At 59.9% G+C, this 13,315-nt stretch overlaps 1 protein-coding gene across 1 annotated transcript in view; it reads left to right on the forward strand.

The window, feature by feature from the left end:
* Positions 1-11,184: 11,184 nt before the first annotated feature.
* Positions 11,185-13,315, forward strand: part of LAMC3 (laminin subunit gamma 3) — a 56,821-nt gene continuing 54,690 nt past the window's right edge. The window contains exon 1 of the mRNA XM_040632076.1: positions 11,185-11,557. Within this exon, the coding sequence (XP_040488010.1) occupies positions 11,185-11,557 (373 nt within the window). The remainder of the gene's footprint in view (positions 11,558-13,315) is intronic.

Below are 13,315 nucleotides of genomic sequence, written 5' to 3' on the forward strand. Positions count from 1 at the left end.
CCCAGGGCTGTCCCACCTCCAGGGGACCCGAGGGCCCAGGCAGAGTGGCTAGTGGGTGGCTGTGGGGGGCAGGGGGAGAGCCCAACCAGCCACTTCCTCCACCCACCTCTCCATCGCGCCCTGGGAGGGTGCTGGGCACTCAGCTTGGAGGGCGCCCCTGTCAGCCATCAGCCAACCGTCCAGGGGGGACACTTCGGAGGTCTGATAGTCTGTAAACACTGGAGAAGAGAAGTTCAGGAACGCAGGGCGACTCAGGCTGGGAGGGAGCTGGAAAGAACCTCAGAGACGTTCAGTCGTTAAGAGAGAAAGTGAGACTATTAAGGTCACATCAGAGGCTGATGAGGCCACGTCCAAACCAGCTGTCGTTTGGAACAAGAGCGGGATGTGAATGCGTTGCCTGCCACCAGATTATACACTTTAAAATGCTTAATTCTATGGTATGTAAATTTCACCTCCGTTTTTAAAAAGTGGCTCTGTCAAACTGCCACGGTACCCGCCACGGACTCATTTCCATTATTCAACCAACACTGGTTGAGCCTCTGTTCTGTTCCAGGCACTGATCTAGGCCCCAGGGAAGCGACAGTGAACAAAACCCAGGTCCAGCCCCCCTGAGAGCTGACATCAGGGAGGGGACAGATGACAATGTGCTGAAAGTGCTGGGGAGACGCATGATGCAGGGAGGAGGTGGGCAGGGGGCTCGGCACAGGTGGCCCTGAGAAGGTGACACAGGGGGTCTGGAGGTGGGAAGAGGGGCACAGCGTGGATCCAGTGTGGGGGAGCAGAGAGCGGGGTGGGGTGGAGAGCCCATGAAGGCCTCAGCTTTTACTGTCAGCAGCTGGGAGCAATGGGAGGGTTTCGATTAGAGGTGGGTCTTGACCAGACAGCAGGGTCCCTCTGGCTGTTGGGTGCAGGGGGTACTGCAGGGGACAGGGGCCAGCCAGAGACCCTGGAGGGGTGGGTGGGAGCAGCCAACGCAGTCATCTAGGTAAGAATTGGTGGTGGAGATAACAAATTAAAACCACAAAGAGATCTCAGTACAAAGCCACCAGAATGGCCAAAATTAAAGACAAGACAAAGCCAAGCGTAGACATAAACCTGGTGTAACTGGGACTCACACACTTTGCCGTGGGCGTGGAAAATGGCACAGCCACTTGGGGTTTCTTGGTTTTTTTTAAAAAAGATTTTATATATTTATTCGGGAGAGAGTGAGAGAGAGAGAGAGAGAGAGAGAGAGAGAACACACAAGCAAGGAGAGGGGCAGAGGGAGAGGGAGAAGCAGGCTTCCTGCAGAGCAGGGAGCCCGACACGGGGCTCGATCCAGGAACCCAGGATCATGACCTGAGCCGAAGGCAGACGCTTCACCGACTGAGCCCCGCCGGCGCCCCTGGAACAGCCACTTTGGAGACGTGCTTGGCACTTCCTGCTAAACGTACCTCTACCCCGGGACCCTGTAATTCCACGCACAGCCACATACTCAAGAAACGAGTTTTTATATTCACAGACAGACGCACACAAGGACACCCACAGCAGCTTAGAAACAGCCCAGACGTCCACCCGCAGGAGAATGGACGAGCAGATTGGTGTGTAGTCGCCCGTGGAATACCGACAGCACGAGAAAGGAGGAACCCCTGATACGCACGATGACGGGATGGTTCGCCTGCACGTCAACGTCAAGCAAACGAGGAGCAGGTGTGGAAGAGCCTAGATCACACGATTGCATTTTTCTGAAATTCTAGAACCTGCAAAGTGACCTAAGGTGATAGGAGAGCGGCTTCCTTTGGACGGGTGCCAGCGACAGGGAGGGGGCTTGAGGGGACACAAGCCATACCCTTATTTGTGCATTTCACTGAATGTAAATTAATACTTTGGAAAAAAAAACCTGGCATAGAGAGAAAGAGAGGAAGAACGTTGGCTCCAACCAGGGGCTGCTGGGGTACAGGTGGGCAGGTGGGGGCGCAGGGCCTGGAGAAGCTTACTTCCCTCCAGGCCTGGGCACACTGTGGTGCCAGCCCCCTCCCGCCCTTGCCCGTAGACCCTGCTCCTTGCTTCCGGGGGAGGCAGCCTGGCGAGCAGATGCCTGCGTCGGTGGGGGCAGGTGGCCCGAGGAAGCGTTTATTTATTTTGGGGACCCAGCCTGTTTGTCTAGTGGGGGAGGGGCTGGTGGCAAGCACCCTGGGACCAGATTCCTGATTATAACTTCATAACGGGCACTGGCTATTCGGGAGGCGCTGATATTTATGGAATAAATACGACGCGATTTATGGCCGTATCTCCCTCTGATGTCCCATCTGATATGCAATTCAATTTCTTTTATTGTCTTTGGGCTTTTGCCACGGAGGAGAATGCATAAATAAATAAATATATGGGCAAATGGCAGCCGGCAGGCCGGGCCGGGGCTGCCAGCCCGCCGTCTCCAGTCCCATATTAGGCCCATCGATCACGCGTTATGAAGGCAGAGCCTGTCCCCCGGCTGGGACAGGGAGCAGACGTGCCGGTCACTCCCCAGTATTGAGGGGCCTCCGTTTGGCAAGCTGCCCTGCCTGCCCTCTGCCAGCCACCAGGCCATGGCGTCCCTACTCAGGACCCGAGCCCGAGCCTCTGGTCACTCGCCTGTGGGGCCCAGGGAGGCCCAGTGTCTTCGCTCTTCTGCGTCTGGAGAGCATGGCAGACGCGTGACCCGTGCTCCCCTGCCTGGTGCTCCCACGGGAACCGCGTGCCAACTGGCCAAGCCAGGCTTCTGCTTTGGAGTCAAGCCACGTCTTCGAAACTAGGCACCCGCGCCTCTGAGCCCTGGGAGCCCGGACGAGTCACCCGTCCCCGAGCCTCGCCTCGGTTGCTCCGAGGATGGAGGAGGCCTGGCATCTGCACAACTCAGGGTGCAGGGCTGGCAGCACCTCCACACACCGCGCTGACACGGCACCTGGTGTGCAAGGAGCGGGGCTCTCAGCAACGCCCCGTTCTGGGGGCGACAGGAGGCCTCAGGGGCTGCGCCCCGGGGTCATCCCTGATCCCCAGCGCTGTCCCAGGCCTCGGCCTCTTCTGAGGGACAGGACCCCAGCGTGTGGGGGGACACAGCTGGAGAGCCCCAGGGACCCGCTTCAAGCGTGACCTCGGTGGCCTCTCTGGGGTCTCCACCTCGCGTGGACTCCTGCACCCCACGATTGCAACAGCCTACAGTGTTTCTTCCTGGGCCCCTCAGGGACTGTCCCCGAGAGGCCAGCCTCTGGCCTCAAACCCACCCACCTGCAGGTGCTCCCAGCCCCTGTGCCTCCCCAGCCCAGAGTGGGCTCTGAGCCCTGCTTGGCGCCAGCCAGGCCGTGGGGCCTGGGACAGCCCTGCAGCTGCCCGGGGGCGGGGGGGCTCCGGGGACCCCGCAGGCCTCCCTCCCCCGCAGATGCAGGCGCCCTTCCCCCTCCAGCTCACACCACACGGCCTGCTGCCCGCCTGCCCCTCACCACCCACCCCTCCCCGTTCCTCGGCCTTCAGGCCTGATCTGTCTGTGCCCATACCGGCGCGGGTTCTGCCGCGCACGCACGTGCAGACTCCACACACCATACACACCCACTCATGCGCGCGCACCCCACACCACCACACGCACTCACCCTCCACCCCACACCCACCCACACTCCTGTGCGCACACCACGCACACACCCCACACACAAACCCCACACCATACACACACTCACAGCACTTACACCACGCATACGCACGCACGCGTACACACACCACACACTCACAACCCACACACAGATCTAAACGGAAGCCTGACAGCTCCCAACATGTCCCTAAGACACAGCATTGCACGAAAGGTGATTTGCAAAGAGAATGTCCATTGAGGAGACGAATTTCCCTGCTGGGGGAGGGCACAGACCATCAACTGTGGAGCAGGCTGGTCTCAGGTGTGGCGGGGAAGGGTGTTCCAGCAGAGGGAACAGTGTGTGTAGGTGCTCTGCGGCCCACACAGAACTCCCTAGATGCTCTTGGAGGGAGCTCTAATTGGGCACTGATGCTGTGGGCCATCCCAAATGAGGTTTGTCCCGGAAACTGGGGGACGTGCGGGAGGGCAGGGAGGCTGCTGACAGAACTGAGTTCAAGTCCAGCTGAGTGACTTCGCTTCCCCGACCCTCGGTCTCTGCACTGGCAGCATGGGGCTCGGCCCCTCCCTAACAGGGCCCCGTGAAGACGAATCGGAATGAACTTTGTAGTCCGGGGGTCACGAATAGGGCCTGGCCGCACGGAGGGAGGATGAGGGGTCACCCCTCCCAGGATGCAGCGCATGGGGGTCCTCTAACCCTGCCCGGCCCCCATGGCCCCCACCACCTGTGGGGGTTACCTGCCTCCCTGTCCTCCGGGCCTCCCCACGGTGGCGCATGTCCTCCGGGGGGAGACATAGATTTGGCAACCTTGCCGCTTTATGTGTTAGACTCTCCTGCCTTGGCCTCTGCATCGGCCCCAGCAGGCGGCATAAATTTCCCACAGCCTATGCACAGCCCCATTAGCACAGGCACCGGGAATGCTAATCGGCTTCTCTCGGTCCCAGGCTGAGAATCCCACCTTTTCCTGACATTTGTAAAGTTCACGTTTTCAAAATAAAGCCACGCGAAGGGCGAGGCGCACTAGTAGATCACTTCCCTGTCACGGGCCTGCCACCTCCTTCCCTGCCCTTGGCCTTCACCCCCTTAAAGGGCCAGCACGCTGGGAGAGGAGCCCCAGCGGAGCCTGGGCCTCCCAGCCAATTTCTTTCTCCTTACTTCCCGCCTACTCTCTATCCATCCTCCCTCCTTCCCTCCCACCCAATTTCCTCCCCTCACTCACTTACTTGTTCTTTCACTCCATACCATTTAGGGACCATCTGGTGTGTATCCTGCCTGGGGTGTGTGTCAGGGACAGCGCAGGAAACCACAGGTTTCTTATCCTCTGGGCTTGGCAGAAGGACATGAAACTAATAATGAGTTAGAAGTGCCGTGTAATCAGGAACGGGGCACCAGGGGGGGCTTCCTCGGCAAGCAACATTATCCTGACCCTGAGGCCAGGAGGAGGAGCAAGAACCAAGCTGGTGAGATCTGGCAGAGCGCATTTCAGGTGGAGGGACTGGCAGGTGCAAAGGTCCTGGGGCAGGAGGGGACCTGAGTGTCTAGAAGAGGCTGGCCAACGAGGCAAGAGTTCTGGGATTTGAGGAGCTGAAGCCTGAGAAGCTGCCTTTACCCAAGGGCCATGGGAGCCCCTGCAGGGTCATGCCAGGCCCTGGGGACAGACAGGGTCCAACTCAGGCTTGAGGGTCCCAGTGTGCTCACAGCACTGATTCAGAATCCCTAGGGCAGCTGGGGGGCAGTGTTGCTTTCCTGTGCCTTCCCCTGCCTGGCCGGGTTCTGCTGCTGACTTCTAATTGCTGTTTCCTTGTCATCAGCAGAAAGAGCTCAGAAATGAAATTACTGTTTGAGGACAGCTTCCCTGCAGTGGGAACCTCTGGTGAGGACCAGTGTCTACACAGCGCCTGTCACTCTGCTAAGTGACTCTGTGCCCTGCTCTGCTGCCTGTGCCCCATGGATACCGTGTCTCCATTTATTCGTCCCACACGTGTACCTGCTGGGCACAGAGTCGGGGACAGAGGGCAGCACAGCCCCCACCCTCAGGGAGCTCACAGTCTGACAGAGGAGGCAGACCACAGAAAAACAAGCAAGTACAAATACGCCGTCTCGGGCGCGGTGAAGGTTCGGGAGGAAAGCAACACAGTGTGCCTAGGCAGGGAGCACAGGGGAAGGCCAGGAGGTCTGGGTGGCCTCTCTGTGCAGGGACACTGGGCGGGAAGGATGCCGAGATCTCTGGGAACAGTGCTCCAGGCAAAAGAAGCAGGTGCAGAAACCCTGTGGTGGGAATGTGCTGTTTCTGAAAGGAGGCCGGCGTGGCCGGAACCCAGTGGCCAACGGGAAAGGGTGGCAGGTGCACTCATTCTGCACTTTTCATGTATTCATTTATCACTCATTCATCATCCTTCATTCATTCACTGGACATTTTGTGAGCACGCATTCTGCCATCTGCCCAGGGTATGAGTCAGACCCCTCCCTGCCTACCCTAGGAGTCCCTGGTCTGGAGTGGGGTCAGACAGACCAGAAAACTTATTGGGGGCAGCTTGGATGTTTAATCTCCCCACAGGGTGGGTTCCACGGCCCTGGTATCCCTGGCTGGGCCCTTCTGTGAACAGCACAGCACACACTTGGGCTGTGTGTGGGCCGTGCCTGGGCACGGCAGGGCCAGTGTGTGTGGACCTGGCCATGGGCATTTCCTCAGGCAGTCCCAGGCCCACGTGTTGCTGCCCTGGACCCTGGGTGCCCGGAGGAAGTGGGAGTCAGACCTGGTAGGGGCCAGAGGCTGAGTCTAGAGAGTCTCTCACTGAGGAGGGGGCAGCCTGGTCCCCTGGGAGAAGTTCAGGGAAGGGAAGCCACCCCAGACGGGCCTCAGAGGTCATTCTAGGCCACCCTCTATCATACAGGTGGGAATCCTAAGGCCCAGAGAGGGGAAGGGACTTGCCTGAGGACACACAGCGAGGGAGGGGACAAGCAAGGAGAATAGTCTGGCCTCTTGAATACCTTTCTTGGATGACCTTTGGGACGCATACCTTGAACACTTAAAATTGACCTTCCTATCTCCCCAGGCCTGTTCCTCAGCCCGTGCCCTGTCTCAGGATGGTACCCCTCCCCAGACAGAGACCTTTCTAGCTCTTAGTTGAGACCCCACCTCCTCCAGAAAGCCTTCCCTGGCTTCTCTGGCCCAGGGCTTAACTGGCTGCCCTGTGTTATAATCACCGGTTTATCATCTGGGTCCCACAAATGCAGGGACAGTTTTGCCATCACTCATCGTTCCGTCCCCAGGGCTTGGCGTGTGGACCCAGTAAATGTCTGTCCACGGAGCCTCCTCGGCAGCCCAGCCTCTGGTCCCTGGACCACCCAGAAGGAGGGCATTCTTTGTCCTCCTGGGCCCCTCCATTTGAAGGGTACCTAGGGCTGACTCATCCTGGGACCTGGCTGGGCACAGCGTGGGGGATGGGGTCGTGAGACAGTTGCTGGACTGAGTGGTGACATGCCCGCAGCCAGCCATGTCCCTTGGCCTGTCTGAACTTGTTAACTCCAGGGAGAGGAGGCTCTGTGACGGCAACAGCTGAGGGGGGCCCCCTGTCAGCTCCCATCAGCAAGAGCCCTCTCTCCCCACCCTGCCTCCCATCCCATCTTGCAGGTCTCCGCTGATCTGTCACCTCCTTCGAGAAGCCTTCCCTGATTGCCCAAACTAAACTCATCCCCTCTCAGAGTTCATCCCGTCCCCTCATCTGTTTCCTTTGTGGCTCTTATTGGGGACCTGTCACTGCCTAATTCATCAGTTTGTTTCCTGGGTCACTGCCATCTCCCTAATCCCCTGGGGAGCCCCGGGAGTTCGTGGACTAACCACAGCCTACACTTACATGTGCCAGTGGCGCACTCACCCCGGGCCCAGCTCCCAGGAAGCCTCTGTGAAGGCCACCTTGTCCCTGTTCAGAAGTACAGGACAGTGCCCTGGAGGGTGATCGCAGTGCAGACACGTGGACTTGGGCCTGGCAGCAGGGTCCTGGGGGGCCAGCTGTAGCCAGTCACTAAGCGTCCTGGTTCCCCACGCAGCCTTGGCAGACCCCCAATTCTGACTTCATGCCTTGTCTGTCTACTGAGCAGATGCAGTCTCCCCACTTAACAGAAGGGAAGACTGAGGCCCAGGTATGCGGATAGAGAGCACAGACTTGCAGAGCCTTGGAACCAGACTGGGGGTCATGGGAAACCATAAGCTAAGGCTCTTGCTGTCCAGATAGGGAAAACGAGGCACCCCAGAGGGGCAGGGCCCACCTGAGTTACTGCCAGGGCAGGGCCTCAAGGCCGGGGAAGGGGGCTGCTTTTCCCCTTCTGCTAGTGCCCCAACCTTGGGCTCCAAGGAGGCTGTGGAGCTGTCAGGTGGGATCAGCGGGGTCCTGGCCTCATCTCCCTAGATTTAATTAACAGGCCTTTCATCTTTGTCCTGAAGGAATCTGCTATCTTCTGTCTTTTTAATTAGCGTTCATTAAGCAAATCAGAACAGGGTTTTTCTCCTTCCTTTCTTTGCCTGGAAATTTTTAACCCTTGGTAGGGGGGCTGTGCGGAGGGCAGTCTGCCACGTCTGCTCACAGCCCCAAGCAGGAGGCCAGGCCTCTGCAGAGATTCTGCAGGTTCCCAGCATAGGCATACCCCCCATCAGCCACACACAGATACTGGCCCTTCCTCCCACACCACCTCCAGGCTGGCCCCCTGGATTCCACCCCCATCCATCTTCCCGAAGGAAACTGACCTCAGCTCTGCTGCTGAAGATCCTTCCCGGGCTCCCTGCCACCACTAGGGCAATGGGGTAGGATCACAGGCAGATTGTGGGATTGGGCCTTAAAGCTCTAGGCTGCAGGGAAACTGAGGCTAGGTGGTCCATAGCTTCTGTGGGCTACAAAGACTGGGTTTCTGTCATGTGTGTGCAGAGGGGCCCCTGGCGACAGGGCACAGTTACCTTTACTGGGATCATGGTGAGTCCTGCTGGGAGGTTACAGTCGGAGCCTTCTCTCGATGGACGGTTGGTAGCAGGCCTCTTGTCGCCCAGTGTCCCAAATGGTGATGTCCACAGTTCTGCCCATTCCAGGTCCCTTTCCTGCGGTCACAGAGGTGTTCCTTGTCTCTTTGTCATGCAGATTTGGGGAGTTATCCTGAGATTTTGTGGGTTCACAGACACCCCATGCTTAGGGGGTCATACTTTGCTTCCCAGCATCTATAGATCCCAGTCCCTCCCTGACTCCCATTCTGGGATGGGAGGGACCTGGTCCTGTCCCGCTGTGCATGTGTTTTCAGCAAACCACTTCCCCTCTCTGCGCCTCAGTTTCCCCATTTGTAGGGCCAGTGCCCTGCACCCAGTGATTTTATTCTGGTCTCTGGACCACCGGCTGCACAGAGACTTCCGCCCAAGGTGTCCTTGGCGGCCAGGGGGCGAGAGGGGCCAGTCCCGTAATGTGGCCAATGTCGCCACCTGGTGGTGGATCCTGGGTGAACATGAACAGCTGGATGTGGCGCTCAGGCAGGAGAAACTGGAAAAGCAGGAAGCAAGTGGGAGCCTGGTAGGAGAACGGGACTGAGGTCGCCAGCAGAGGTAGGATGGCCCTGTTGCCAGGAGCTGGGCAAGGGCGCTGAACGCCCAGCTGGCACCTCATCTCCTGCCCACTCCCTGTAGAATCAGCCTTTGCCAGGCGCGTGGTTCCTGCTTGTCCCCCCAACATTCCCTGAACTACACTCAGTGCGGGCTCTGGGGACACCAGGGTGAGCCACACGAAGTCCCTGCCCCACGAACCCCCAGCTCCCTCAGACCCTCTGCAAGCTGAAGCCCCAGCTCATCACCAGGGCGCCCCACACCCCACATCATCTGGCCTCCACACTCTGCTCCAGCCTCAGCCCCCAGGACCAGCCCCCCACCCCGAGCGGCAAACACACGACAGACTTGCCCTCTGAGCCTTTGCTCGTGCTGTGCCTCCTACGCAAAGCACACTCCAACTCCAGGCAGAGCTAGCCTCCGCCCACCCGCACCCACACCCCAAGCCCCAAGATGTTCACGGACATCTATGCGTATAGATGCACTAGGAGGGGGTGTCTAACTCTCCTCCACGTCCTGCTCCAGCTCAGTGCAGGGGACACAGCGGGCAGCAGTATATGTTCGCTGAGGAACAGCTGATGGTGAACACACGGCCCCAACCTGTCTTATACACTGGGCAAGAACGAGCCTGGGAATACCATCAGCAGGCTGCTTCTCAGGCCATGCATGACCTCCCTCTCCAACCAGACGCAGGGCTCGCGGGGGGCAGGAAAGGGTCTTCATGACAGTGATAGCAATGTACCGCACACGTGGTCTGTGCTGGGCTCTGGGCCAAGCGCGTGGCAGGTGCTTGGCTATATCCAGCAGGAAGGACTGAATGCAGGGAATGAAGGGCTCAGAGGATGGCTGGAAGGACTGGAAGGGCTGACAGCTAGGACGCCGCAGAACTGACCCACCTGGGAAGCTGCCACCACCGGAGGCTCTGGGAGCTCGCCCTCTAAGTACAAACCTAGGGGCCAGAGATAGAAGTCAAGACACCACTGCTGCCACCACCGCCCCACAAAGGCCTCTCCGGCCCTGCAGAGAGGGATGCGGGAAGCATGCTGCTGCAGGAAACGTCCTCCTCTGTGACCCCTCTGGCCACCAGAAGGGCAGAAGATGGCTTCCGCCCACTCCTACCTTCCGGATCGCAAGTAAGGACATCCGACTGGCAAGACCTAGTCTGCATCTGGGACCCTAGCTGCAGAGTCTTAGCATGTCAGACCATTTATTTCCATTCTCCTTAGAGTTTTCTGGAAGGGCTGCTAGGCTTCATCAACTGTTTCCCTTCGCATCTATTATTCTAAGCATGTGGCTTTTCTCCCTGGATTTACTAATTTTAGTGAAAGGAGAGTAAAAGGGGGCAATAGGGGGTGGGCAGGGAAGGCCTGGTACCCTCGGTCACAAATGTCAGGTTAGAATCTCTTTGCTTGGAGCGTAGACAGCAGGCATCAGCCGGAGCACTGTCCAGACTTAATGGGGAGGCGGAAACCAGAGGAGCCATCCCCGCAATCTGCCTTGGGTGACTGTTGCTAGGAGGAAATGTGCCATGAGAAAGACCAGTTAGAAAGACCCTTTACTTCAGGCCTGGCAAGACCCTGGTGAGCCGTTCCCACGTTAGGAGCCGCCACCGACAGCTCACAGGGTGGAAATGCCCCCGCGTCATTACCGATCCCATTTTACAGATGAGGACGCTGAGGCTGCGGGAGGCCAGGGTCCTGCGGCGGGCCCGGAGGCAGCGGGGGCACTCCCGGGCACGTCCACCAGGTGGGGGTGAGCGCCCAGGGACCGCGCGGCCGCGAGGTGGGGGTGCCGCCCGCCCCGCCCCTCCTCACCTCTCCCCGCTCCGCCCCTCCCTGCCCCGTCCCGCCCCTCCCCACCTCGCCCCGCCCCGCCCCGCCCCGTCCGTGGGGCCCGCCCGCCGTGGGGCGGTGGGGAGGCGGGTCCGCGCCCACCGCCGCCCAGCCGGCGGGGCAGAGTCGGGGCGCGCAGGGCTGCGAGAGCGAGCGCGGGGCGTCGGGGCCCGGGGCCATGGCGGCGGCCGCGCTCCTGCTGGGCTTGGCGCTGCTGGCGCCGCGGGCGGCCGGCGCGGGCATGGGCGCGTGCTACGACGACGCGGGGCGGCCGCAGCGCTGCCTGCCGGTGTTCGAGAACGCGGCGTTCGGCCGGCGCGCCGAGGCCTCGCACACGTGCGGCCGGCCGCCCGAGGACTTCTGCCCGCACGTGGGCGCGCCGGGCGCGGGGGCGCAGTGCCAGCGCTGCGACGCCGCCGACCCCCGGCGCCGCCACGACGCCGCCTACCTCACCGACTTCCACAGCCAGGACGACAGCACCTGGTGGCAGAGCCCGTCCATGGCCTTCGGTGTGCAGTACCCCACCTCGGTCAACATCACCCTCCGCCTGGGTAAGCGCCGGCTCGGGCCGCGGGCGCTGCCGCCGCCTCGTCCCCGGACCGCAGCCCGTCGGGGTGCTGCGCGCCCTGGGTTGGCTGTCGACGGGACGGGGCCCGTGCTGCACTCCCCCCCTAAGACGGGGAACTGGAAGGGTGGACTGATGGGTGCCCCCCCCCCGGGGGGCTGGCAGGGGCGGGAAGCCTCCGGGGAGCCCTTCATAGAGCAGTGGGTCTGGATGCAAGGACCGTGCCCTGCAACGGTTGGGTCCTCCTAGACCCAGAGCTTTGCGGGAAGGGGGGACCCACCCGGAGGTGCACTAGTCCGCGCTCTAGGGCAGGAGCTCTTCAGCGTGGATCATCTGGTCGACTCTGGGGGCCCATGAATCCCCGGGGCTGTGTGCAGTCCTGGATGTATTCTTGGGGCTAGGAGACAAGGCATTCGCCTCCCGGAAGGTTTAGCCCCTGAGCAGGAGCTAAGCTTGCTGTTGGGTGGCTGGACTTGATGGCATGGCCGCCCTGCTCTGCCCCGCCCGCGCCTCCCTCCCCTCGGCCCCTCAGACCCCTGGGCTCAGCCTCCCAGCCTGGACCCAGCCCTTCACTCCCGTTTGGGAATGGGATTATCCCCTTCCCCTTCAATTCCAGCCCAACCCAGGTCCTCCCTGGGCCCCAAGATGTGCCAGGCACTGAGCTAGACGTCTTCTCTGTTGCAGCCCTTGGCGGGGTGGGTCCACCCGTTTTACACTCCCTTGTCTGTGGGTTTGAAATCTCCCCAAACTCTGAAAATTCAAGTGTTTTTGTAACTCATTTTGGCTGCTAAACCGGACCCGAGACTATTTATAGACCTTGTTTATCCTAGTTAGAGTGAATATTCATACATTTTGCTACTGAAATCTCATTTAAGTACAGCCTGTGGGGGCAAACCCAGCTGGGGGTGTTAACACAATCCGTGGTATAAGGACTACATCATCTCTCTAAACTCGAAAAAATTCTGAGTCCCAAAACACATCCACAGCTAAGCAGTTTGGATTAGGGGTTACGGAACCCCAGTTTCCAGATGAGAAAATTGAGGCTCAGAAAGGTTAAGTGTTTTGCCCAAAGACGCACAGCTGCTAAATGACTGGATAGGAACATCCGTGTGTATCCAAGGTCAGAGCATAAATTCCTTTACATGAGCCCCACCCAGCCATGGAATCGGCTCATCCCAGCCCTGGGTGACAGTGCATCGGGGAGGCCTGGGAGATGACATTGAAGTGAGGTGGGGGTGGGGACACTGAGCCCCTCAGCAGAGCAGGCCAGTTGTGGGCTGTCACCCCCAAGAAGCTCAGCTCCCTGGGGTTTTGTCACCTTCACTGGCCTGTCAGGACCTCTAGATGGGGCGGGGTCTCTCCCCAGACAGGTGACAGGAAACCAGCGTGGGGAGGGAGTCTGGGGGAGCTGGCTGGATGGGGCTGGCAGAACCCCAAGACCACTGGGGAAGGAATCTGGGACAGGGTGGGGGCTGTGGGGGGTTAAGCTGTTCCATGACGGAGGGTGGGGGCTTGGCTGACGTGTTGCATGTGTCTGTGGAACGCGGGGGCGGCAAGAGGCTCAGCCCAGGCTCAAAGTGGGGGGCGGGGCGGGGAAGCACCGGGGGTTTGGGGCAGTTCCCGTTTGCTGAGCACTTGTGTATGGGGACCCTGTGCTTGGCTGGGTGACCTTGCTGAGCTTTGCCTGGGATCCTTAGTGGCAGAGAACCTCATGTTCACAGCCACACGCATCTACTCACACTCA

The sequence above is a fragment of the Ursus maritimus genome, unplaced genomic scaffold (assembly GCF_017311325.1).
Source record: "Ursus maritimus isolate PB19 unplaced genomic scaffold, ASM1731132v1 scaffold_17, whole genome shotgun sequence".
Taxonomy (NCBI): domain Eukaryota; kingdom Metazoa; phylum Chordata; class Mammalia; order Carnivora; family Ursidae; genus Ursus; species Ursus maritimus.